The sequence below is a fragment of the Halichoerus grypus genome, chromosome 13 (genome assembly GCF_964656455.1).
Source record: "Halichoerus grypus chromosome 13, mHalGry1.hap1.1, whole genome shotgun sequence".
NCBI lineage: Eukaryota > Metazoa > Chordata > Mammalia > Carnivora > Phocidae > Halichoerus > Halichoerus grypus.
In genome coordinates this window covers 17,832,067-17,859,191 of record NC_135724.1, presented here as the reverse complement: position 1 = coordinate 17,859,191, position 27,125 = coordinate 17,832,067, and the positions used below count along the sequence as shown (strand labels likewise).

At 50.6% G+C, this 27,125-nt stretch overlaps 1 protein-coding gene and 1 long non-coding RNA gene across 3 annotated transcripts in view; one reads left to right on the top strand and one right to left on the bottom strand.

Moving 5' to 3' along the window:
• Nucleotides 1-4,700: 4,700 nt before the first annotated feature.
• LOC118539115 (uncharacterized) lies at nucleotides 4,701-8,905 on the bottom strand. The gene is made up of 3 exons (XR_004918981.2): nucleotides 8,853-8,905; nucleotides 6,091-6,166; nucleotides 4,701-4,924 (listed from the first exon to the last, which is right to left on the bottom strand). It is a non-coding gene; the product is annotated as an uncharacterized LOC118539115 (long non-coding RNA).
• Nucleotides 8,491-27,125, top strand: part of ONECUT2 (one cut homeobox 2) — a 72,675-nt gene continuing 54,040 nt past the window's right edge. For both annotated transcript variants that reach the window (XR_013443295.1, XM_036097450.2), the window contains exon 1: nucleotides 8,491-10,045. Coding sequence is in view for 1 of the 2 variants with exons in the window: in XM_036097450.2 (XP_035953343.1) it covers nucleotides 8,818-10,045 (1,228 nt within the window). In the remaining variant the exon portion in view is untranslated. The remainder of the gene's footprint in view (nucleotides 10,046-27,125) is intronic.

Below are 27,125 nucleotides of genomic sequence, written 5' to 3'. Positions count from 1 at the left end.
CATGGATTATGAAGCAGGCAATGTAGTGCCTTTTTGACTCTATATCTGATCTCCAGGGAGCCAGAACTCAACTCTTTCCCGGATAAAGTCTGAAGAACACATTTCACCAACAAAAGTAGATAGTAAACACTTAAAAGTAGTTTTAAGAAGAGAGAAAGAGAAAAATGAAACATTGGGGATGAGGAGTGTTAAACGTCGTATTATTCTTGCTTTACATAGCCTATTAATTTCCTGTATAATTTGTGATCCCTCTAAAATGTAGTGTAAAAAGCAATTTCAAATTGTAATGTAAACCACACGGCTTTAAGACGACCGAGGAGGAGAACATAAACTGTAGAGACCAAAAGACTACCCCCCCACCCCCACCCCCACCCCCGGCTCCCAGGGCTTTTCCGATATAGATGGGGGAGGGGAGCTTTTCCTACACTATCTGAATCCATCAAATCCTTCTACATTTTTGTGTCGATAGAACCATAATGGCTTCTTTAGCATGTACTCTGCACACAGTTGTGTCGGCTCGCGGCTCGGAGAACACGGCTAATGCTCCTCAGGACAACACTCCTGACCCAGTTCCTGAGCAAAGGAGACGGAAGCCGCCTGCACTGCCCTCGGGGCTCCTGGCTCTCGCCTCGAGGACACCGAGACTTGTTGCTCCGGCGGCGGGAACTCACCATTATCGACCGAACGCCGCTCGCCCTGCCCACGAGGAGGACGGCATGTGCTCGGACACGCCGTCCCGGGCCGGTCGGCCGGCGCGCGGGGGAAGGCGCGGCCCTGCGAGCCTCTGCGCCTCGCGGGGCCGGGCCTGGAGCCCGGCGGCGGGCGTACAAAACCAGCGCCCGAAGCGCGGGGACCGGAAGCGCCCGTGGTCCGCCCTTCCGCCGCCAGAACGCGGGCGCCGGGCCGGGGAGCCGCGCCAGGCCTGGGAAGCCTGCTGGGGGTGGCCCGGCAGGCCTCGGGGGAGCATCTCTCCAGCCCCGGCCCGGTGTCTTCGCCTCCCTCGGTCTCCTCCCGAGGGGGCGAGAGCAGGCCGGAGGAGGGATCCAAGCCTGGCCCCGGTCCCGGCCCCGCCGGGCCTAGCTCGAGGAGAGGAGCCCGAGTCCCGGTGGCCCGACCCTGCCGCGAGCGCGACCCGGGCCCGGGCGGGGAGCCAGGCCAGGGCGCCCGGTCGAAGGCACCCGAGGGCCGGGGCCGACTCCCCTCCCTTCCCCGCACCCCGCGGTCTCCCCACCCCCACTCGCTCCCGGAATCAATAGTGACCGCTGATTTTTCACGACAATTGCAGCTGTCTAATTCATCAGTGAATAATTAAATCAGAAGCAGCCAGGCCTGCCTGAGCAGGGCCCGGCTTGGCGTCGGAGACTAGGGGTCTCCCCTACCAGATCCCATCAAATTGGGGGCCCAGTTGGGAGCCGGGAGGGCAGCCAGGGGACAGGCCTCGCCCTGTGCCGCCGCTGGGAGAGCGGCTCGGCGTGAGGAAGCAGGAACTCGGTGTAGGGCGTAAGCGCGGGTAGCCTGGGGACCAGCAGGGCGCTCCGCTGAGGAGCTCCACTGGGGGGCTTATTCCAGATCCTCCTGCCCCGCAGTGCCTCGCGTGGGGCTGCGCTTTCCACTCTCCTCACGCTGACTTCGAGAAGGGAGAGGAAATCACCCTCGGGAGGCGATTTGCCTTTGAGGAAGATGGAGAGGAGCGGAGAGAAGCGCCTAGAAACGGCATTGATTTAGACATCAATCCTGGCCCACTCCCTCCGCCTCCCGAGCCGCGGGGCCGCGCAACCCCCTCCCCGAGAAGCGGCTCGCCTCGGGGCCGGAGGCCGCCCGGCTCCGCGGGGCTGGCGAGGGTGGGCCGAGAGCCGCACCAGGGCACGGCCGGCCCGGGGAGCCGCTCGCAGCCACCCCGCGCCCGCGGCCTCGACGCCCGTCTCTGCGCCGCCGGAGCACCGCTTCTCCGCGGCCAAAGGTCTCCCGAGTCGGGAGCGCCGCCGCATCGTCTCTCCCGGCCCCGGCGGCCGGACGCCCTCGGAGCCTGGGTTCTCCAGAAGCAGCCAAACCACCTGTGTCTGGCCAGGCCCGGCCCCGGCGCTGGTCCGAGTGGCCCGCGGGGACCGCGTCCGGCTCCTCCAACGACCACGGCCCCCACAATTACTAAATCGCCGCCTGTGAACCCTGTGGTCGGCCAGAGTTGCTTTTTCTTACACGCTTGGAAGCGAAACAATTCAAAATTCCAAAAGAGTGGCACCGAAGCGATTTTCCAAGATAAAATGCTCCTAAAATAATCTGAATGTGCTGTATTACTTTTGATAGTGTTATCGTCAAAGATCAGCGCAGACTCAGTGATTTAATTACTTTGGGAGCTAATATACACGAATCAAAAAAATATATACCATGTGATTTTTTTAAAAGAAATCGCCTGACTCGCATAAGTATTTTAAACCCCTCGATTGCTTTTGTTAGTTTTCAAATAGAAATATTATCTTTAGAAATCGGAAATAATATTTCTTAAGTTTAAAAGCTGGCCAACTCTTTTTTTCGGTACTCTGTACTCTTTTTAATTACATCGTAGCGAAACAATTGAAATTACAGAAAAAGATTTTTAAACTCTCCCATTTTTCAGAGCGTAAAAATGCTAGGTATTTGTATTAATGCCTAAACAATGTTGAATCCTCAATCAAAAGTGGTTACGTCCAGAGCAAATAAATGATCATTTTAAGAAGGTAATAAATAAAAAGCGATGCCCGTGCTTAGTGTCTCAGGGCAACTTGAAAACAGCTCCACTTTCAGAGAGTTAAATTTGTCCTTTTTACAATCAACTGCAACTTTTGCCTTCCCTTTGAAAGGACAACAAAAAGATTTCACGCACAACTTGACCTGAACAAAAGGACCTCACGCCAGTTTTTCTTTTGTGGGGTGACAACTGTAGGAGAGGAAAACTTTATTTTAAGCATACATGAATTGTACTTTTGGAAACCCACTGTTAAAAGAAAATGCGACTGCAGATTCACGTGGCTCAAAACCGACGCTCCAGGGCTTTGGTGGAGAGAAATAATGGGACAGGTACTAAAGGCCGGCGGGGACAAAACTCATCTACGTTCTCAGGCTAACAAGTTGCCTTCTAAAAGTGCAACGTTCTTTTACAGAAAAGGCTGTATTCCTGTGAGAGTCGTGCTCCAGCCCGCCCCCCCCGCCTCCCCACCGTCCCCCCAATCAAAAAAGAAGCCCTCTGATCTCTGCAGTTTCAAATCCTCAAATTCCCTTTCACGTTTTTGAATTTCATTTTCCCCAGCAGTCAAATTATTTCTCCCACCAGCTTCTTCAGTGGTAGCAGCCGCGAAAACAGAACCAGAGGGTGGCCCCAGAGAAGTTTCTGTGGTGGGGAAGGAAATGTCCTGGGCAAGGTCTGCAATCCCAGCACTCAACCACGGCGACAGTCCCCTCCAGTCCGTATCAGAGGCCCAGGCTCTTATTTCCGCCCAAACTCCTCCCGCGAGGGGGTCGGGGAACCAAGCCAGAACTGGAAAGGAGAGGGACAGAAGTGTGTGTATGTGTGTGTGTCCATCCCTGAGGGCACAAAAACTCCAACAATTTCCAATCTATGGGAACGGAGGGCGAATGATCAAGGTCCGCCGACCTAATCCTGGCTTTCTTTAAAACTAAGCAGGAGGACGCGCTTGCAACTTAGCTCTGCGGAGCTGGGGATTCTGCCGCTGCCTCTCCGGACTTGTCGCCCCAGGAGCAGGTGCTAATGCTCTTCCGGCTCGGGGTCTCCTCCTCCTTCTCCCCGCCCCCAAGCCCGCCCACTGCCCGCGCCCGGACTACTGAGGCTGCGGTGGGTTTCGCTCCAGCCCAGCCACCTGGCTGCGTTCGCCCCGCAGCCCTGCTCCGCACCTGCGAATTCGGGCACCGGCCTTGGGGCTGTGAGTGGACGCTCCCCCAGCCGGCAGGGCTCTCGCAGCTCCATTTTTCTTTTCCTAAGAGGCCAGCTGAGGGTGAGAAGAACACTAACACACTCCAAATGTTCCTCCGCCCCGGCGGAGAGGGTCAACCAAAAAGTTAAGGGCAGTCCCTGACAGCTCATAACTAAACTGGCGTTTCGGGTTTTAACCAGATTGACACGGAGGAGAAGAGAGTTCACGAAAAAGGACCCATTTGGCCTCACCACCTAAAACACTTAAACGACAACAACTTTCCTAGATTCGACTGGAATCTGCGAAGTGTCAGAGAATTTCTGACCTGAGAGGCAGAAGAGGGTTAGTGGTGCTGGGCTTCGGTTCTAGTTTTCTTCTCCTTGTGCTCAACCACCCTGAGCTTTCAAGCAGAATAAAATTGAAGCTAATGGAGATATCAAACAGAGCCAGGATTCCGAAGGCTCTTTTTCCGCCACAAGCACCCACCGTCCATCTGCAAGGGTAATCACAGAGACTTGCGGTGTCTTCATCACTAGAGGCTCCGAAAAAAAAGGGGGGGAGAAATTTCTCCGTCGTTAAAAGGAACCCTCTATTATCACTATTATTATTTGTGTATAGCAACATAAGAATTCCCCCCCTCCCCTTAAAATTCCCCCACAATATTGAAACAGCATTTGTTGTACGATTCACACAAACGCTTGAGGCCTTTCTGGAAAACCATTACCATTCAATGGCTAGAAAATTGCTCTCCTTCCTTAAAAAAAAAAAAAAAAAAAAGGCTAAGCAGCAGCTACGACCGACAACAAAAACTTTCTCCTGCATAATCCTCGCCCACGGAATGACAAAGAAATGATATTGACTTACCCCTGAACGGATGAAGTGTTTGATAAGGGGGGGACTTTTCTGAAGATTTCTTTTCGGGAGCCACACAGACAGCTGCAATTCATGGGCGACACTGATTGCCAGAAACGCTATGGATTGGCATGGGGTCTGCAGCTCACAGATCCTGATCAATACCCCTACACTCCCGCGCCAGATGGTTTGGGGAAGGACAAAAATAAAATAGTCCAAATCAACCCACCATTATGTCTTTTTGTATTGCTCTGATAAACCTAGTTGTAGCACAAATGTGTTCTCTCAACACAAAACCTTCATCAGGATTTTGAACATTTGGGTAGAAATAAGCAGCCCCCCTCTTCTTGGGATTTGGGCTGTGGTTACTGTTGTTTAGTGGAAACAAAGCTGTTGGGCCCCTTATCCGACTGGGTTTACTTGTGGTCTATGTATTTTTTTTTTCGTGAATAATTTATAGGGTCTCTGTTTTAATTGAATGCTCACCTTTCTCTCCCTCTCAGAGCCTAAAAAAATTTTTTTTGAATGTGAAAACACATATGAAAAGCTCTGGCAGTAAAAATCTCCAGTCTATTTCTACAATTCCTAACTCAAGTTTTTTTTTTCTTTTATAATGCAGTAGCTTACATTTGTTGTCAAAGCTGCATTTTATTTACAGACTTCTTTTGACCCATTTAAGTGTCTGATTTTGAAGAAAATCAGACCTGCGGATGTGGTACGTTAAGAAATTGATATCCTGATCCTGATATAATGGCTGGTGCAACTGTTTGTCCAGATTCTAACAGTCGTGAACTAGCACGCCTGCTACCATATTTCTGTACAGTCTATTTGTGAATCAAATGCTGAGTTACACAACTTCTGAAGGTTAGAGTACGTGTGTAAACAAGGGGCAGTTAGAAAGCAGCTCTTCCTTTTATTTTCTTAGAGCAAGAAACATCAAAGATATTTTGAAACATATTTGAAAATCTTATTAATATTGATATTCTTAAAATTATCTTCTTCAAGCAGAAAATATTTTTTCCTTTTTAGAAAGAAAGGGAAAGGGCATGCAAGACTAATTTAGTAAAAATTAGGATGCTGACTAAAAACGCACATTAATTTCCTTTTTTAAATGGGTTTTAGGTTGACATACAAAACCTCAAACCATCATTAAGAAAAACAACATGAAAAATCTGCTTTAATCTAGCCCAATGAAATTATACACAAAGAAGCCAATACGATTTCATGATTTCCCTGAGATCGCCAATATTGATCGAGGGAAGGGGGAGGGATGGTGGGAGAGAGGGAGGAGGGAGAGAGGGAGGGAGCAAGGCAGCAAGAATATGCAACTCACCTTTCAACTCTCCAGCACGTGACTGCTCCAAGGCACACCAAAATGCAATTCCCAGGAGCAGATTTATCTTGGTAGCCTGGTAAACGAGTTTATCATTTTGAAAAATTATTTTAATGGCCATCTATATACTCAGGCTTCTGTATGGAGGCAGAGCCTACTCAGTGTCCCAGCCTGGGGTCCCTGGCCACTCTTTAAGTCTGAAGCCGAGGCAGGGAAGGCTGTGTTCAGCATTGGGGCATATCAGACTCTTTCCCCAGCCTTGCTGCTCTCTCCCCCTCTTTCAGTCTCTGAGCACTCCTAGACCAACAGGAGGCTTGTGCTCTTGTGAACTTTTGTTCAACTGGTAAGTTTTTCAAACATTAACTGTTTCAAATTATCCCAAGTATCCAGCTGCCATATATAAGGTGGGGAGTGAAAAGAGAGTCAGTAGGAGAGGGTTGAGGGGGAGAGGAAAGACAGAGAAAATTCAGTTATTTTACCTGTCTAATTTTGTGACATTAAAAATGTGAGCAGCTAGAAAAGTATGCCTAGCAAAGTAGAGGAATGTCCACTTTCTTACCCAGGCTCTGATATCACAAAAAAGAATCTACTTGAAAGAATAATTGGCAAGGTATTGGCCAGAGCTCAATGAAGTTGATCTATGAATAACGTCACTGTACATTCATGTGACAGGATGGTGTGGGAGGGGGTGGATTTTTTTTTTTTTTTTTTTTTGCTCTGTAGCTAGAAGGGAAAGGAGGGCAGCCGCAAAAGGTCACCAAGACTAAGAACTATTTTCCAAATGAATCAAACCTTTCTCTAGCACCAGGAAGGCACATACAGTATTCCAGGCTGCGTGTCCTTGTTTTCTTATCAAGTTTTCCTTAACAGCTGGAAGTGGTTGGAGGGGGCTGTCTTAAGGAGACCCCCTGCTCTTCTTTTGACAGCTGATCAAAAGAAAATAGGTCACGCTTCTCAAACTTATGTCCACCCTGTCCTTAATTACTGTCTCTTTAAACAAAGGCAACATCTGCGCAACCTCAGCTAGCTTGAATCTTCGGAGGCAAACAGAGCGCAACCTGCTTTGGAAGAATCTGTTACTTTTAAGGGTTTCAATGCCGGGTAGCTCCCTGTCTTCAGCCACCCCTCCACCCCCACCCAGGCCTCGGAAATCTCCACCTCCTTTCTCCGCCGCTCCACCTCCAGTCCCCGACCTAGGATTACCAAACAACGGAAATTCTGGGTAAACGAAGGTGCACTTTTTAAAGCTGCGGCTTGCGAGCGTTCTGAAACTCGCCAGGGTTCTGGTCTTTTCAGAAACAAGTTTTGGATATACAGATGTCGGCCGAGGGTCCGTGTCATCTACCCACAGCCGCAACCTGGGGCGTTCCTTTCTCGGGACTCGAGTGTGTGTGTGTGTGTGTGTGTGTGTGTGTCTGTGTGTGTGTGTATGCACGCGCGCGCGCGGTAGACGAGAAATCCGCGGGTGTCGTCCCGGACGGTTTACGTACTCCCTGCTCCCAGGAGAAGTTTGCTCACTATAGGCTTTGGCAACAATCTTGCCGCCCCCTACCCACCACCCTTCCTTACAAGTCGCTAGGGGGGGGGAGCATTTGGTCACCTTGAAACCGCAGCTCCTAGAGTTCTAGTTTTGTTTTGCAATCTAACAGGGCCCTTCTGAAGCCTCATAACTGGGAGATTTATGGGCTCGCCGGGTAATTAAATGATGTTATTGTGTTAACTTTGCTTGGATTACGGTGGCCCGCGCCGCCTGTGGGGTTGCGTCGCCGGCCGCAGCTCCAAGGCAGCGAGGGTCCTAGGATTCCTTTCGCCTGGTAGATTATGCATGCCTCGGTCTCAGGAATTTACCCTGCATTAGAATACATAAGCGCCTGCATTTTAAAAGGGTAAACTACTGGCTCTCATATAGAGACGCTTGGGAAGTGGCTTGCTAGGAGACTTGGGTTTGTTTTTTCACAGTACAGACTGGCTTGCTAGCCTCCAGAAAAGCTGTGGGGTGAGGCAAAGGGAACTAAAGCAATGCCCTTTTCTACAGATCGCAGCTGCTCAAGAGGGACACAGAGCGGCATCTTTAACATAATTTCTCTCCCTCGCTCGCACTCTCGCCTCTCTCTCCCCACTACCCCCTCTTCCCCTCCCTCCCTCTCCTTGACGTTTGAGTCTAGTGGCAAAGGAGGAAAAAAAGGCACAGAGCCGTCAGCCAAACCTGAAACGCATGGCCCCGCCCCCTCATCAGCCATTGGCAGTCGCACTCAGGAGGCCCGCCCCCCAGGGCAGCGGCGCACTCGGAGTGGCTGTTTGCGGCGCCCATCGGGCGCTGCCCCGCCCCGGGTCCGGGAGGCTAGGTTGGCTGCCCCGGCGAGCGGCAGAGCCCTTCTGGACAGCTCCCGCTCACCCAAACAGAAGACGTCGGCGCCGGAGCGGGCTCGGACATGGCGAGGCAGCGCGCCGGCCCGAGCGGTGGGGCCCGGTGATCCCTCCCTCCCTCCCCGCCCCCTCCCCTCTCCCGCTCGCACGCCCGGTCCGCCCCCACCCCGCCCCCACCCCGGGCGCGCCCGCCTGCCCGCCCGCAGCCCGGGGCGCACACCCGCACGCACGCTCCCCCTCCACACACTCACGCACTCCCGCGCCCTCCCCCGCTCCCGCGACCGAGCTCCGCCACGCGCGCCTTGCCAGCCCGCCGGCTGCCCCCGCCGCCCCCGCCGCCCCCGGGCCCCGATGGACTGAATGAAGGCTGCCTACACCGCCTATCGATGCCTCACCAAAGACCTAGAAGGCTGCGCCATGAACCCGGAGCTGACAATGGAAAGTCTGGGCACTTTGCACGGGCCGGCCGGCGGCGGCAGCGGCGGGGGCGGTGGCGGGGGCGGCGGGGGCGGCGGCGGGGGCCCAAGCCATGAGCAGGAGCTGCTGGCCAGCCCCAGCCCCCACCACGCGGGCCGCGGCGCTGCTGGCTCGCTGCGGGGCCCTCCGCCCCCGCCAACGGCGCACCAGGAGCTGGGGACGGCGGCAGCGGCAGCGGCGGCGGCGTCGCGCTCGGCCATGGTCACTAGCATGGCCTCGATCCTGGACGGCAGCGACTACCGGCCCGAGCTCTCCATCCCGCTCCATCACGCCATGAGCATGTCTTGCGACTCGTCCCCGCCCGGCATGGGCATGAGCAACACCTACACCACGCTGACGCCGCTCCAGCCGCTGCCGCCCATCTCCACCGTGTCGGACAAGTTCCACCACCCGCACCCGCACCACCACCCGCACCACCACCACCACCACCACCCCCAGCGCCTGTCGGGCAACGTCAGCGGCAGCTTCACCCTCATGCGCGACGAGCGCGGGCTCCCGGCCATGAACAACCTTTACAGCCCCTACAAGGAGATGCCCGGCATGAGCCAGAGCCTGTCCCCGCTGGCCGCCACGCCGCTGGGCAACGGGCTGGGCGGCCTCCACAACGCGCAGCAGAGCCTGCCCAACTACGGGCCGCCGGGCCACGACAAAATGCTCAGCCCTAACTTCGACGCGCACCACACTGCCATGCTGACCCGCGGTGAGCAGCACCTGTCCCGCGGCCTGGGCACCCCGCCCGCGGCCATGATGTCGCACCTCAACGGCCTGCACCACCCGGGCCATGCTCAGTCCCACGGGCCGGTGCTGGCGCCCAGCCGTGAGCGGCCACCCTCGTCCTCGTCTGGCTCGCAGGTGGCTACATCGGGCCAGCTGGAGGAGATCAACACCAAAGAGGTGGCCCAGCGCATCACCGCCGAGCTGAAGCGCTACAGCATCCCACAGGCGATCTTCGCGCAGAGGGTGCTGTGCCGGTCTCAGGGGACTCTCTCCGACCTGCTCCGGAACCCAAAACCGTGGAGTAAACTCAAATCTGGCAGGGAGACCTTTCGCAGGATGTGGAAGTGGCTGCAGGAGCCCGAGTTCCAGCGCATGTCCGCCTTACGCCTGGCAGGTAAGCACAGAGGGTCTCCTGGAGCCCGGCTGCTGTGGAGAGGGCTCCGGGGGGCTTGTGGCCCCAGGTCAGCGCGCCTAGCCTCGGTTCTTTCCTCCTCTCCGCTCCGCACTTCCTATTTTCTCTCGACTTTATTTCTTCTTCTGTCATTTCCTTCTCCCTTCTTCCTTTTCTGTTCTTTTTCTTTTGCATCTTCTTACCTCTCTTCCTCCCTCCTTGACTCCAAGCTTTCATTGACCGACCCCCCTCCACCACATTTCATTCACCTTCCCCTGAGTGTGACAATTTTACCCCTCTTTCTGACCTTCCCTAGTTGTGGGACAAGGGACGGGGTGCGCGATGTCCACTAGGAGCTTTCTCTTTACAGGACTCACAGAGACCCGGGATTGGCCCTTTTCAAAGCCCTGTGCACTTGAACTCTTGCTTAGACAATACATTTCAGTTTTCCAGGCTGCCTGGTTTCCCTATATGGAGGCAGTTGAGGGGCTTTGCTCTTGAGAAAGGAAAAAAAAAAAATTCTCCGTTCTTTTCCTACCCATCATATCAGGCAAACTTGTTAGTTATTAGCAGGAGTCACAATCTTGACCGCTCGGGGAACGGGTGGCTAGGATACAACAGCGCTTTCCAGGCTCATCTCCGGCCTTGGCGTTGGCGCGGGGAGTTTCTGACCGAAAGAGCCGGCTTGGGCCAGTTCCCGTGTCACTGCCTACAGAGAGGGGAGGGTGCAAAGACGAAGGTTAGGACTAACACGTTCACCTCTAGGAGGATGGGGGAGGAAAAACTAAGAATGGAGAGCTCCCTGACTAACTCGCCGGCCACCTTTGCCCGGCTCCCAGCTTTTGCTGGGATTTCCCGAGGTTTGGCTGGGCTCGGAGAGAGGCTGGGCGCTCGTGAGGAGAGGCGTTGAAAAATTAAGATGCAGGTTAGTTAATGCATCTTGGCCACGGGCTACAGGCTCCGCCTTTGCATTAAGCGGACGCTGATTGTGCGCGTAGCGCGGCGGCGGGGAGGGCAGGCGGCCCGCGGGAGGGGACGGGTCGACGCGCTGGTTACATTGTTCTGGAGCGGGCTTGGTTCTTTGTGCCTCCTCTAGCGGCCGAGCCGCGAGGTACAGCCCTCTATTGTTCTAGGAGCACAGATACCTCCTGTGTGGGCGGCGGGAGCGAGAGAGAAAGACGCAGCAGCGGCTGTGACTGGCACACAGTTGCGCGCTTTTGTGCGCGCAGACCCAGCGCGGTGCGCGTGGCAATTGCGCAGCCCCCAGGACCTAGCCGTGGGTCCAGAGGGCCGAAGTGTCCAGGCGCCCCACTGGGGAGGACACACAGTACCCTACTGCAAGTCTGGATGGGCAGTTTCTCTTGGACTGGGGCCATCTCTCTGGATCCGCGGGCCACCGAGGGGACAATCCGTAGTGGCAGTGATTTACATTGGTGCGGAAAGTGGGATGTGCGTTGTGTGCGGCCGGCACGGTTCGGAGCTATACACAACGCGCTTCCGGAGCGGCAAGCTCAGGCTTCCTCTCCCGCTCCCTGGGGCTTTCCTCGCACCGCTGAGCCTGGCTTATGGGGTGCACTCTACCGACGCCGGACCGGGCTGGGGGCGTGTTCACCCAGGCTTGGGGAGGGGGCGTTGCCACTCTGACCGCCTCCGCCTCCGATCTCCAGGCAGTTACCGCCTCTCAGTATTGATCTGAAAAGGTAAAGAAAACTATTCCCACAAAAGCTTCCCCAAATCAATGGACTCCCAATACTTTGGTGTGCATTTAGTAATCTTTCTCCTTTAGCTTACACTTCATTCTCCACTACAATTTTCTCTTATTTGCTCCTGGTTCCTAGGAAAGATTAAGCAGTGGATAGAGGGCAGCGGTGAGAAACTGGAGGCTTACTGACACTTCTGAACAGTGTGGTACCCCTTTGTCTTGGCCCCCCAAAACGCCCCCAGTCCCTCTCAGGTAAGCTCTAGCATCGGCTGGCTTCCTGGGCACAGGTGGCCAGAAGGAACTTGGCAGCTGGAGTAGAGGGTACATTAAAGGCAGGATGACAGCTAGTCTATTCCAGACCATCTCAGAGCACTGCCGCCCCCTCATGCCTGTCCTGCAAAGGACAGAGCTGGAGGGAAGGAAGGAAGGAACGAACGAACGAACCTTGTGCCTATGTGTGTCAGAAAGTGATATGGCACGTAATGCTTTACGTGTTAGCCCAACTCAGCCCCAACCATTGCTGGGATAAGGGAGAGTGTGGCATACATGGGGGTCCCCAGACCCACCACCCCACCCCAGGAAAGTCAGGGTAGGGGGGCAATCCTTAGGGGCTGGCCGCGGGAAGCATGGAGGCTTTCCCAAGGAGGAGTGCTGAAGCCACCTCCACAGGAGACTGAAAGCCCCCTTCAGCGAGTGGGAAATTCCTGCTGAGGACCCCGCTTTGCTCAAGCATTCAAATGTGTGTCTGTTTTATTACCCCGAGTTGAAAAGGGACAAGAGCTTTAGCCTTTTTATCTGGCCATTTTATCAGCAACTACAAGTGTGTTGAGTGGTTATTATTACATAGGAGGCTTTTCAGTTTGGGGTCAGTAGATCAGTCTCTTCAGACACTGACGCAGAAGCTAGGACTGGTAAGTAGGTATTATGTGCTCAGGAGCGCTAGGGGACAGGAGCAAATGGAGAAGAAAAGCAGAGGCCTTCCCCACCAGGAGTATCGATCGGAATCCCTGCAGGGACGCTGTTGAGGGCCCACACGGTAGGGCTCGGGGGTTCAACAAGCCCATGGCTCCGCAGGGCAGCTGGGCCTGACTGCCAGGCCAGGGCCTCCCAAGAGCCGCCTGGGCACCTCTGCTCGCCCCAACCAGGCCTCTTTTTTCTCCCTTCGTCTCCTTTTAGTTTCCCTTTCTCTTTCTCAATTTGGACCCCTCTGGGTCTTGCCAGAGGCCCAAGCAGACAGGGATCTGAAGGACCTCGGAATCAAGATGTCTGATTTGGACCCGCTCCTGCAGACCTCACCCTTAGGCGCCCCAGAAGCAGGTCCTTCCTCTCCTCCCCCACTTGCCTCCCCCAGGTCTCTCTCCTCTGCGCCCCCTGCTTGGGTGTATCCACAGCTCAGGGTGGCATTTCAAAGGGTCAGGGACAAGACGTCGGGGAAACCCAGATCGCCCCAGCACTAGATTTCAGAGAAACGGACCCCAAGAGCACGATTTCGTTGGGAAAGGGTGGCCAAGGCAGCAAGGAGTTGCAACCGCGCATTCGGCGGCTCTCAGCGCGGGCTCCCGCAGGGCAGTTTGTATTTCCCGGCACCAGGCGGGCGAGGACAAACTCCCGCGGGTTTAAACACTAACACTCCCCGACTTTGAGCCCAAGAAGCCTCTGAACCAAGCACGGACGCGAGAAAGGAGGGACTGAAAAAAAAACCCAGGCAAAACCCGGACGGGCGGCTCACGGAGGAAAATCAGGGCCTCCGTGGCGGGAGTGGTTCCCTCCAGCGCCCAGCAGCCAGAGCGGAGCCTCTGACGGTATCGCCTGCCACGGTTTGCGCCTCCCGTGACCCGGGCTCCCGGGGCGGCCTGCTGGGAACCTGCCACGTGTCCCGGCCGTGGACAGACATACGGCCCTCTTCAGACAGCAACTCCCAGCGGCCAGTCTGGAGGCAACTGTTCAGACAGCCGTGGCCTTTCACCAACCTGCCAAGAGGTTGCCTGGGCCACCTGACGCCCGCGGCGGCAGAGCCTGCCCGGGACCGTGCGCAGCGGCTCCTGCCAGGGGCACCACAGGCCTGCGTTTCTCCTTCGGCACCAGGAAAGTCGTGGGCTACGCTGGCCGACTGGCATCTTTCCAAGCGGAGAGGCGGGGACCTCATTGTCGGAACCTCACACCCACCGCCCCTCCCGCCGGTCCGGCTCCAGGCCCAGCTCAGCCCCTGTCTCCCCGCAGTTTAGGGCGGGATCCGAGCCCCAGAGACCGAACGCAACACACGTCCGTACCGAACACGAGATACTTTCGCCTGCTGGCTGGTCGGATTAATAATTGAAAAGCTCGCTACTGTCCTTGTTTGGTCAAGTCCCGGGTGCCTGGAAAACACCTTTCTAACACGCATCAGGGTGAGCGGGAGCGGGCGGAGAAGACAGAACGCAAGGAAAGGTGGTGAAGCCGAGCGCGAGAAGTAGCCCAGGCCGCCAGGCGCCCTCGACGCGAGCGGCTGTGCATTTATTTTTATTCCAGGCTTTCCACCGTGTGGTTATGTCACTTTTTCAAACAAATGTGTATATGGAGGGAGATCGATGCTGATAATGTTTAGAAGATTAAAAGAGCATTAATGCTGGCAACAATAACGTAAACGTGTGGACCCAGATCTCATTGATCTGGAACCTGATCCGGCGCGTTTCCAGTAAGCCCGACGGCGCGCCCTTCCCAGCAGAGCGCTCGCCAGCGCCCCCGCTCCCCAGCGCCCCGTCTCCCCGGCGTTCCCGCCGCGCCGCTTTGCCTGCTCCCGGCGGGCCCACCGGTCAAACCGCGGATTCTCCCCGCGCGGCCCCGGCCGGCCCCTTCCTAAGGCTTTCTCGGGTCGCAGAGCTGCTAGCCATCTCCGTGGTCCCCGCGCGCGCGCGCGCACCGCGTCCTGCGTTCCCCGCGGAGGGCTCTGCGGCCGGCTGAGTCCGCGAAACCGCGAAGGGCTGCACCGGGCGGCGCCGGAGTCCTCCCAGCTCTCTCGTTCTCGGGGGACCGTCGCTCCCGGGTCCCCATGGTCCTCGTCTGGTCAAACAGGGCCCGGGGCAACTTCTTTCCTCCTTCTAAACCGTCCAGGAAATTTGACCCACCTTTTGATATGCGGGAACGACCAAACCCAACTTGGAAACATCTCTCAAGTTGCCATGATAACCGCGCAGCTTCCGGACCCTCGGATCCCCTCGAATCTTTCCTTGTTTTCATTAAAAGGAATCATTCACACGAAAGTGTTCGCATTCACCGACTTTCTACACTGAGGCATTAGGTGGGCAATTAAATGCTGCCCCAGTGACAAAGGCCTGAGCTTCATCCCTCAGAACGGTCTGCTCTGGGCTAATTGGGTCAACCAGGGAAGAATCTTGTTTCCTATAGGGGCTGGGGCGGGAAGGTAAGAAAATCAGACTGGGGAACCCCACCCCACCCCTTCCCACCTGCTGGAGAGAACTTATGCTCTGAGACCCTGGATGGGAGGTTTTCTCTGAAGCATCTGCATTGACTGGAAAAGAAAGGACTCTTCAGCTCTTCCTTCCTTCCCCTGGGGGAGAAGTCCACACCATGCCCCCAGTGGCTCCCCTTGCCAAATGGTGGCTTATTCTTCCAGAAGGAACAATAAGGTGAATTTTACTGAAAAGCATGAAAGAGCTGGGGTGGTAGTGGGGGTGGGATGGGAATTAAATTGTTCTGGCTTTTTGAAATTCTAAATCTTCCAACTGGTGAAAACTAAGCATTTCCTTCAAGAGGAGGTCTCAATCTGGAAGGAAAGAAGTGTTTTCCTTCCTTCTCCAAGAATAAAATGAGAAAAAGGAAGAAGAGAAAGAAGAAAAATCTTTCATGGTTCTGCTTCGAGGTGTGCCAAAGGGTGAACTGGTATTTCTTTCTGTCATTCCCAGAGATGGGGTTCATCTTCCCACCAGTGGACTTATTTTTCTTTAAGATTTTTTTATTTATTCATTGGAGACACAGAGATACAGAGAGAGAGAGAGAGAGAGAACATGAGCAGGGGGAGAAGCAGAGGGAGGGGGAGAAGCAGGCTTCCCGCTGAGCAAGGAGCCCGATGCGGGGCTTGATCCCAGGACCCTGGGATCATGACCTGAGCCAAAGGCAGACGCCCAACCATCTGAGCCACCCAGATGCCCCCCCACCAGTGGACTTCTTAAAGAAGAGATCTTTGGTACAGCTTGATTTCTATTCAGAATATGCCCAACCGCCCTCCTGAAAACTACAGTTACCTGGGTCAGGTGATCAGATAAGAGAAACCAAGGAGAGTGGGTGGTGTCCTTCAGGTCAGGAAGACAACTGCCCCCCTCCCCCACCCCCTCCCCCAAGAGCTCCTAGGTTCTGGGAGGGGTGAGTGAGCTGAGACTCTCCTCCATACCCATCTTAGAATCCCAAAATAGGGCGGGGATTCTGGTGAACGGTGAGGGTAGGGCAGAGGAGAAACTGACTCCCCAGATTTTGTATCCAAGAGGAGAAATGTTTTACTTCCTTCTAGAGCCAGGTCTAGAGGTAACAGGGCTTTGGGCAGGTTTACCTTCCCAAGCTCCAAACCTGAACCCTGAGGGAAGGAGAGCCTGCCTCTCCTTCTGTCTTCACCTCTTGGTTTTCTGGCCTTTAGTATCTGTTTCTAAAGGAATATCAGAGGAAAGAGGTTGAAGAAAGAAAGTACTGAGCCCCACCACACTACAGCTGGTGGCTGATGTTGGCAGAAACTGTTTTCAGGAAGAGTGGTATCATGTAGGGGCATCCCTGGAGGAATGAAAACCTCAAAGGAGAAGGAGAGAGATTTAATTTCTGGGTTCTTGCCAAAGGAAGGGAAATGAGAAAGGAATAAATAGAAATAATTGCCTGGATAAAGGGCTCTGGGGAAAAGGGTGAGTATACAGGCACCCTGGGCCTTAAACTTTATCTACAGACTCTCTGCATTACCCTCACCCCTGACCATCTCAGAAACACTTTTTTTTTTTTCTTCCCTGACCTGGGGAAAGCCACTTTCACCAGGGGATACTTTTCTTGGTGGGGAGAGAACATTATGAAGAAGTCTAACGGGATCATTTAGGCTATCATGTACAGAGCCTGCTCGAGACGGGCTGGAGGCCCATCAGCAACCCTCTTCACCCACTCTGTCCCCCCACCCCACTTCATTGCCTTTGGGAAAGGCTTTTTGTTTTCCAAGTCTCACTCAAGGCAACAACTCTGGAAAATGTGCATAGGTTCTTGTAGGTGCAGGGAGAGGGGAGGAAGGGAAACTTATTGGGTAATTCAGCCCATCTGGTGCCTGACAAGGTGCAGGATGGGCAAAGCACTAAGGCAGGCTGTCGACATGCATATAGAGTTAGTCTTACTTGGGGAGCAGGATTCCTAGAAGTTGTGCACATTTTTTATGAAAAGTGTCCCCACACAAATTGCCCCAGAGGGAAGGGAGGCTCTGCATTCCACCTTAGTGCCTCTGTCGCCATTCGAAGATCCATTACTCTTCTGTAGAATGCAGACTTTGTTTGGGTTGGAAGCACACCTCCAATGTAATTTAATCATCAGACTTTGGTTCGTGTAATCAAATATACATATACTTTCTCCTGCAGGAAGAAAAATAATTTCTCTGTAACTGGTATTGACTTGAAGTCATGTAATCTCTGGAAAGCATCACATTTTTAAAGGGAAAGGTAAAATTAAGAGGAAAAGAACCCACAGGTTTAGTGGTTTGCCTTGCGATTGCTAAGAGAGCCAGTTACCACCTAAGAAAGGCCTGCTCCAATTTTAGATATTTCATTCCTGCCTCCTCTGTATAGTTAACCTCGCAAATCTATACAGGGAGGAAACAACGTTGACTGGCTCACCAGACTGGCTTTGTCTTTGGGTTGAGACATCCTTGGAGGGACCTATTTGGTGTTCCACAGGCAGCAGCATCAGGACCTCAGTGGGCCAACAAGCCCCTTCTTTAACAGTGATTGGTAGCTATTGGCAGCTCACTCCCTACTCTACCCGCAGGGCCTTGAGCGTGAAGCTTTGCCTTAGAGCATCCTCCTGGAGCAAGCCCCGACTCCCCACCCCCAGGGCGAGGCTCTGGGCTTTACCCAAGTTGAGTCTGTTAGGGAATCTGTTGTAAACACAGATCCATTGATTTGCATTTGTCAGAGTGTAAAGTTAAACCAGTGAAAAGAGAAGCCCTTACCCTTTTATGCAGGGCCAGGGAAACCTTTCATATTGATCCTATTGATCCAACCTTTCCCTTTAAGGAAACCACATAGTTAAAGACCCTCGTTCAATAGATTTACCCTTCGTGCTTGTGATATTCCTTTAAGTGTTCTCATCTAGGATAGCTGGGCATTAAGCCCACACTCCAAACCAAACAAAAATGAAAAGGGGGGTAGGAGGGGAGGGGTCAGGAGGCAGAACTGTGGGAAGTGAAATTGAATCAAACTGAAATGTGTAATGACTCGGTTGGAGATGTTTTTCTCATTCTAAGATGACACAGGGTTAAGAACAAAATAGATGTATTTAGCATCTCTCTCTCTCTCCTTTTTTTCTACAAAAGAAAATCTGTTTATATCCGAGAGTAGCAACGTCTCAGGAACATCATTTTCTACTATAAAATTATTTCAATCAAGCCACTAGCTTGGTTCATTCAAGCTGGTACTTAAAAGCAGTTAATACTTCCATAAAAATCATTTTGGTTCATTTGTGGCAAATCAGGAATAGACTAGAACTGTCCCCAGAAATGCAACATTTTGTATATATATTTGAGCATAGACACGGAAGTCATTCCAGAAGAGAGGGGGCCTGGAGTTTTGTGTTCTGATGGAAGTAGGTAGAAACCAGGCCAACAGAAAGGACAACTTTTTTAAATTATTTATTTAAAGAGCAGTATAGATGGAATAGGAATTGCTAAATATTCCTCAGTATCCCTCATGTTTGCAGATATGAAAATGAAAGTCCTCTTTGTTTCCAGAATTCTTGGCATTATCTATTTCATTCCTTCCTTGACCCTTTTTGTTCTGTAAATAACATCCATTTGTGATTTTTTTCAACATGGTACATGCATTATTCCTAATTGGCTATCTCTTGGGTTATGTTCGGACATTCATGTTTGTTTTCTGTGATTGAAAAATATTAATGATTCCTTAGGTGAGCTAATGTATTTATCTGCTGAGTGAGTTCAAAGGGCAGAGTTCAGCTATGGTTCAGGTTAATTGAACAGGAAGCAGTGAGCTCTCCAGGCTATGTTGAGCAAGGGTCCAGTCCCTTAAAATATCACACTCAGCAAACACACAATTTCACTGTCCTCATCCTGGAGTCTGATGTAAGAGGCTCAGATCAACTTGGATTGCCTGTTTAAAAACCCAAAGCAAAGCACAGCAACTGCAACAAAACCCTCACAGTCCCCCTCGGGGAAGAAGAGTTTTCTCATTGGCTAATTGCTTTATTGGTAGCACTGACCTGCAGAGCAGCTGCGGGGGCCTGGATGAAGGCTTAGGTCTCATAATAATGTGCTCCATTAGAACAGGGCAAGGCATTTTTTGTTTACTCAATTGGAGCTCCCTGCAAAGTGCCATTAACCCCAGCCCAATCGTGTGTGTGCTGCAAAAGCCAAAGGTCACGCCAGTCAGGCTGTAGGCATAGCCAGCTCTGCCCTGGTGGGAGGCAGGGGGCATTCTGCTGGCATTGCCCTCCCCAAGCTTGGCCCAGTGCTGTAGGCCCCTTCAGGGCTTTGACCTGCAAGCAGCAAGCAGTTGCACAATTTGTTTACATTTCCCAATTGCTGAATCATGTTATTGATGATTAAACAGTTCTGATCTGAGCACCATCAATCACCCCAGGAAAAAGAAAATCCTCCCACTAGCCCTCTCTTTTCTATTTATGTTTTGTTCATTGTGCATTACAGTAAGTAGAATTGTGCAAATGGTGCTTATTAGCAGGAATATAGTCTGGATAAGTGCTTGGATCAAGAGGAAAACAGACCTGCAAACATGGCTGGGGTGCGGTGGGGAGTTGTTTAGGTTTGAGGTGGAGCCCCAGCATAGTCAGGGCTTCTGTGGAGAGCACCTTGAGCTAGAGTGCCACCTGCCGGGAGTCTTCTAACTGCAATAAGCCTTGCACCTCCCACGAGGCCCAAGCCCCTTCCTTTACTTTGCTCCTAGTATGCGTCCCCAGCCCCCAGTCTTCAGGCCACTACCCACATTTTCTTGAGGGACTTTTTCCTTGTCCTTTGGGACTCTAGCCTCTGCCTCTCCGAATTCATCGGCAAAGAGAAATCAGTGGGTCTGCTGTGATGGGTGAGGTGATTTGCCCACCCTGCACGTTGAGGCAATAGTCTCCTCCTGCTTGGGAGAGGAGGGGTGGAGAAAGCAAAAAAATATCTGTGGGAGAGAAGAAGAATGGCTGTGTGTGTAGGAGAAACGGCTCAGTTGATGGTGCCAGTGAGAGCTGTGAGGGCTGTAAGGTGTTCTGCAAAGGTAACATATTGTACAAAGGAGAGGGGGTGGGAGAGAATTAGTATTGGCAAGGGAGGACATCAGGAAAGAGATATGCCAAATCAGCGAGCCAGCGGTGGGCCCTGCGAAATCCCCCGGGACGAGAAAAAGGGAACCAGCCGGTTTGCAATTGCAAAGAAGTGAGCCAGTGAGCTAGATTTGGAGCCAAACTGTGGAGCTGGCTGTAGCTCTGTGGGCGGCAGCTGTTTCCAGACTCGCCTCACATCGATCTCGGCCCCGAGCCCCTGGCTGCCTAGCCCCCGTGGGTGGGTTGCTGCTCCGCGCTCAAGCGCGGGCTTCAGCACCACGAACAGCGCCACGGAGCGCCCCAGAGCCTACGCGCTTGGACTGCGGTCTGAGCGAGTTTCCATCTCAACCCAGAGACGGAAGATGGGCCCTCTCCTCGGGTTAAATCTGGGCAGGACCCTGATCAGTAGCTCCAGCTCTCTAGATCTCAGAGCCCCAGACATAACAGGGCCTCAGATTTTCTCTGGCGCCCCATGGCTTCGGTTCTCTGTGTGAGGTCAACGATAATAGAGGGAGAGGAGGCGATGCCGAGTGAGAGGACAAAAGATGCTAAACGACCCTTTCCTTCAGAAAAGGAAGAGCATTACCTCTGTTGGGGGGCTGAGGGATTAAACTGTTTTACTCCACTTTACTGTCTCGTGCAGATGCTGATTGCCACTCTCAACACGATATTTTAGATTTGGATTTCCTTTCAAGGTTTACAGCCTGCTTCCCCCAACCTCGCCCCACCTACATGCTGATTTTTGAAAACATAGTTTTCATTATATTAAACAATATTCTCACACTGTATCAGCAGTAATGTTGCAGAGAGAGCCAACTAAGGGACATCACTACCTCCAATAAATCTTGAAGCTAGGTTTGATTTCTTGAGAGTCATCTTTGATGGGCTCTCTTTTAGAACCTCTGCACCACTTCTGCAGGTCAAGGGTTGAGTCACTTCCTTCAGGCCACACAGTGGAGTCAGACAGGCCTAGCCAGGGTGAGAGCTAACATTAGGCACAGACCCCTGACTCCGGCCATTTTTAGTCAGTTGCTCTGCTTCATTTGTGTTTTTATTCCAGAGAAAAGAGACAGGTGGGTTCTTTTGGTGTGCACAACTCATATCTCTTTGGGTTTCTAGTAAAATGGCCCTTGACTTCCCAAAGCTAATAAGGGACTTTATTTATTGTATTTTAGAAAGGGGGAAGGGGCAGAGGAGGAGGGAAAGGGAGAGATTCTCAAGTGGACTCCAGGCTGAGCATGGATCCTGTTGCAGGGCTCGATCCCACAACCCTGAGATCATGACCTGAGCCAAAAAGAAGAGCCACACATTCAACCAACTGAGCCACCCAGGAGCCCCTCTCAAAGCTAATTAGTATGTAAAACTTTTGCTTAATTTCAAGGAATTTTAGTTCAAGCCTAATTTATTGCTAAAGTGGTTCTCAGGGAGATAGGGCACAGGAACAGACAAGTGTGTCCACTTTAAAAAGAAAGTCAAGAATATGATAGATGAGATGGTCTTCCCTGTGACAATTCATCTTTAAATTCCAAGTGGCTCTTGGATGAAAAGAAGGAAAATACAGCCCAAAACAAAACAAATGTGAGAGGGCATTCACTGCGAATATTAAAAAAATAATTCTCTTTGTCTAAATGCCTAAAATTTTGCCCTAGAAATGAGCAGGAACATATTTAAATCAGATCTAAGAACTGGTTTTAAATCTATTTGATAAACACTGAGTAAAGCAGTTTCTTCAAGCTATATAATCTTTGAATTTGCAGACATGCATTTCTTAGTAGTTGTTGGGTTACACCATCAAAACCTTTCCCAGTAAAACACGTATTTGACGGTAAGCAAAGCCTTTCTTAAGTCTATTTTATATTTATCAGTGCATCTTATTAAAATAAGGCAGTACGCTCTGCAAGGGCTTGTACTTAAATGCATCTCTTTTCTAGTGAATTGTGTGCTTTTCAAAAGATATTTCAACAAGACTGCAATATGAACAGGACTTCTCTTAGTCTTCTTTGATTCCAAATACTAAAAAATGGGTGGAGTAAAGAACTTCTTGCTTTTCCGAGACAGTATGACAGATTCCCAAATCTAAGAGATTTTTTTTTTTAATCTTGGATTCAGTTGTCTCCGAATGTACACCAGAGTTCACTTCAGTTCATGTACAAGGCACAAGAGTGGACTCTTTATTCATCTCAATGTACAACCTTTCTTCCTTTCTCTTTCATTCTTCTGAAAAGGAAGAATCTGCTTTTCTGATGAAGGCCAGTTTCTCAACCTGATTCTGGGCCCTTGCCTCTCCTGCCTTCTCAGGACCTCAGCCTTCCCTGTGCTTTTAACCTCTCCATCTCCCATTACCTTTTTCCCATCCACATTTTTATGCTCCAGTTTCTCTTATCTTTTTTTTAAAAAATGCACCCCCCAACACCTGTTCTAACTTCATCTCTTCCCTCTCTTCACTTCTGGAGTTGCCTTAACTCTGTGCCTGTTTCTTACTTTCCCCTTCAGACCCAGCCCTCTGCAGGTCCTGTTTACTAAACCAGCTCTTACCGGTGTCACTGTTGGGGTTTTTGTAGGCAAATCCAATGGATGCTTCTCAGTTCTTATTTCTCATCTCCTCAGCATTTGACACACCGCTGACCACCCGCACCTTGAAACCCCTTCTTCTCTTGACTTCTGAAGTAATAGTATACTCTCTTCTTCTTTTGTTAGTATTCTGGCCACTCCTCATCAGTCTCCTTTCTAGGCTCCTCTTGCTTTGTCCATCTAGCTCAGCATTCTGGCCGAGGCTATTTAATTTTTATGCTCAGCATACTCACCCTGGAAGATCTCATCCATTTGGTTACCATCTCTCTATGCTGAGGACTTCTTAGTCTCTCCCCAGCCCTGATGTCTCTCCTCATTCCAGGTTCTTATTTCCTTCCTCATCTGAACATCTTTGCCTGAATGCCCTCAAATTTGGTTTACCTCAAAGTGAACTCATGTTCTTCCTTCACTCTGATCCCCTCACCACTACCACCATATGTGAGGCTCTTCTTTTATTCCCTCTCTCTTTCAGTAATACCCCTTCATACACACCGTAAGCTGGGAAATCAATTCAGACTCTTTCCTTTTCCTCTTTCTCCTTGAGTCAACCATACTAGCCATATGGATTTTACCTCCTAAATATCTGTCTATGTCTCTCCATTCCTTGTACCGCTGCCCTAGTTGGAGCCATCCCAACTTCAACAGCCTCCTGACTGGTCTCCCTACCTCCAGTCGTGACTTCTCCTATCCATTTTCCAATTAAGCCAGAGTGATTTTTCCGGAACCCAAATATCACATTACACCATTATTTAAAACTCTCTGTTAGCTTCCTGTGACCAATGGATGAAGGTCCAGACCCCTAAGCAGTGTGTGCCAGTCTGTATGGATTGACCCCTGCTCACGTTCGCCTCATCTCACATCGCTACCCCTTCCCTTTGCTCCAGCCATGCAATACCACTGCCAGCTCACCAAATACATCAGGCTGTTCATTTAGCCCAGAACGCTTTTTTCCTCATTCAACTAACTTGAACTCAATTTCAGATCTTGGCGTAGATGTCCTTGCCTCTAGGAAGTCTTCTCTAGTCTCCTAAATTGGGATGCCCTTGGACAACCCCTCCCATTGCATATAGAACATAAACAGGTATCACCTGCTAATTTGTCAGTATCTTCCTGCCAAAGATTCTAAGTTCCACAAGAGCAAAGTTTGGATATATTATACAATAGGCAGCCAATAAGTATCTGTGAATAAATTAATAAATACTTCTCTTTTGTATGACACTGTTTCTTCCTATTTTACTTCCCCAAGTTAGTAGATGGCATTTTTAAAACAATTTTTTTAGATTTTATTTATTTATTTGTTAAGAGAGAGTGCACACAAGCAGGGGGAGTGTCAGGCAGAGGGAGAAGCAGGCTCCTCTCTGGGCAAGGAGCCCAATGTGGGACTCAATCCTCATGACCTAAGCTGAAGGCAGACGCTTAGTGACTGAGCCACCCAGGTGTCCCAAGTAGATGGCATTTGAAAAAGAATCATCAGTGTTGGTGCATCATTTTGGGGCAGTATTTCATATTTCACAATATCAAGTTCTCATTAATGTCATTTTCCTCCTAAGCTAAGATACTGTAGATATGTGTGAGTTTTAAAGGGAATCTTGAAGTGGGGTTAAATCTTATCCAAAGCTTCAGATTATCATCAATGAGGTGAAGGAGGTAAAATGACAATGACTAGACACTAGAATAGGAACCCATTTTACCAGTTGACACTAGTCCCCCAAGGTAACCTGCTCCAATCAGGTAGTCTTCCTTGCTATTCTGCTCATACATTGTCGTCTTTGCCATGACCATGTCTTTTTGTACACTCTTTCCCCCTACCCGGAATGCCTTATTTCCTGTCTCTCTCTAGATCCCTTCTTGGCCACCTGAGTTCTTCCTTCTTTGGATGTTCCCATCCTACTCTAACCCATTCTTTTCTCTTTCTTTCTTGAACTCTGGCTGCAATCCTCCATTCCAAACTACAGAGCAGCTTCTTAGCTGTGGTCTTACGCCACTCTCTAGACCTCTCCTATGTCTCCCTACAACTCTGGAGAGGAGCTATTATAATATTATATATTATATCCCACAGCTCCTGGTCCACAGCTGACCCCATAGTAGGCAGTTTTTTCAAGTGAGACCTTTGATGGACTCCTGCCTGTCTTTATGGATTCCCCCTAATTTCACTCTTGCAAGGAATAGGTGCATGTTGACTTATATCTGGCATTCTTTTCTAGGCTCTGCTCTTCAAAAAGGAATATTCTTTTCTATACATGTTTTGGTCGTTGACAGAAATTCTTGCTTACATACCCAAAAATAGATTCCTATGTCAACCTGAAATGAGAGAGAAGCTTAATATGGAGAAAACAGTGCTCTTGATGGTCAGATAATAACCAAGGCTGTTGTACTTCCACACAAAGATGAACATTTTAGACCACTGATGCCTGCAAACACATCAGCGAATCAGAGGGGCTGGTGTCCTCCTTTAAGTCATTTTAGTTACCAGTAAACTAAATTTGCGTTTAAATGGCCATTACTCCATATACTGCAAATTCTTAGATTATTGGCTTAAATTTACCTATAAAGAAAGCCAGAGGTCGACATTTTTATATTCTCAAGTTTATTCTTTTCCTTTCTCATTTCCTTATCTTCTGGCAAATGTGTACATAAACAAAATTACCTGAGATCTTTGCAACCCAGTAGTTCAAAAACTTTCGGATATACCAGTTCTGCCTATACAGTACTGAACTAAGTAGTTTAGAATGGGAAAAAATTAACTAATTTTTTTAACCTTTCATTTTACTGGATTTTTAAGATATAAGTGGGTAAATCCTCATTTACCTTTATAATATCCACATAGGATTGAACGAAAAGAGATTTTATGGTTATCTCAACTTTAGTGAGAAATTGAAACTAAGAGAATTTGCCATCCATCTTATGTGGAACTTATTTATTGCCTTGAGATGTTTTATGTTTTTTACAGTTATGTTTTGATATCCAGATTACATGAGTAACAAACTAAGAAGACCAAGCATATATAAACAGAATTTAGTGTTAACATTAAAACATCCCAGACTTTTTCTTTCCTGATGCCTTTAATTACATGCATTTTTGGGCTGCATGATAATTAGGTATTCTCAGTAAGCAATTGACTTAAGTGACTGTCATTCATGTGCCTTGCATAGACCAACCAGTTTTCCAGAGATAGGCAGGTTGAACAGAGCAGGAGGCAGCCCTGGGGCCTGTCTGAAGAGCCTCAGACCCCCCAGTAGGGGCCACCCTCTCTCTGGCTTGGACACCATGGGCTGGCACCAAAGACCACACACTGCTTTTTTCTCTTATGCCTGGGACCTCAGCCTTCTCCTCTGCCATTCACCTAAAGGAATCACGTTGGACCCAGCAGAAGCAGAACTGCTGAGCTCAGCCCTCCACGACCAGTTTTCCACCTAGTGCTTTGGACTTGGGCTTCCATAGGCAGATGCTGGAAATTCAATTAATAAGGGCCAAGTGGGGAGTAGGTAGGTGATTGGATTGGAGGGGGGAAGGGAGGAAAATCAACAGGAGAAATAGGTGGACTTTTCTGCTAAAAGCCATACCAACTCAGAAGCCCAAGTGTTCTGCCTCCTTAGAGCTCTGAAATTCCCTGGGATAGGCATATCCCTATCTGAGGTTAGGGAGGAGCCCCAAGCTAAGAAGAGTGAGAGTCAACAGCAGGTCCTGGGAACAGTATCTACACAACCCAGATCTTTCTCTCCTGGGCTGTTGGGAAGGGGTTGGAGGCACCGAAAATTCCTTTCTCACCACCCCTTCACCCAGCCGATAGAAGTAGCAGCAGGTTAGTGCGGTAGAATGAATGGTCTTTGCTTCTAATTCTGCCATTTACTAGCTCTAAACTAACTGCTCTGAGTCTCAGTTTCCTCCTTTATAAAATGGGAATAATACGTCCACCTTGGAGAATAGATGTAAGTATTAGAGATGATCTGTATAAAGTAGTTGTCAGGTAACAGGCTGCTGGGCTGTCTTCAGGACTTCCCCACAGAATCACTTACTTAGAGTGGTGACCCAATGGAGAGGTGACTTTGGATGTTAGAGAGGGGGAGAGAAAGGAAATAAATCAGATTTTACTGAAATTCTATTATATGCTATGTATCAGTTACCTATTGCTGTAACAATGCCAAGTAACAAACCATCCCCAAGACTCAACATTCAACAATAAACGTTTTTTTTTCCTCACAAATTTGTGGGATTTGGTTGATCTAGGCTGGTCCCTGCTAGACTTGCTCATGCATCTTTTGTTCAGCTGGCTTTATCATGTGTCTATGGGTGGCTGTGCTC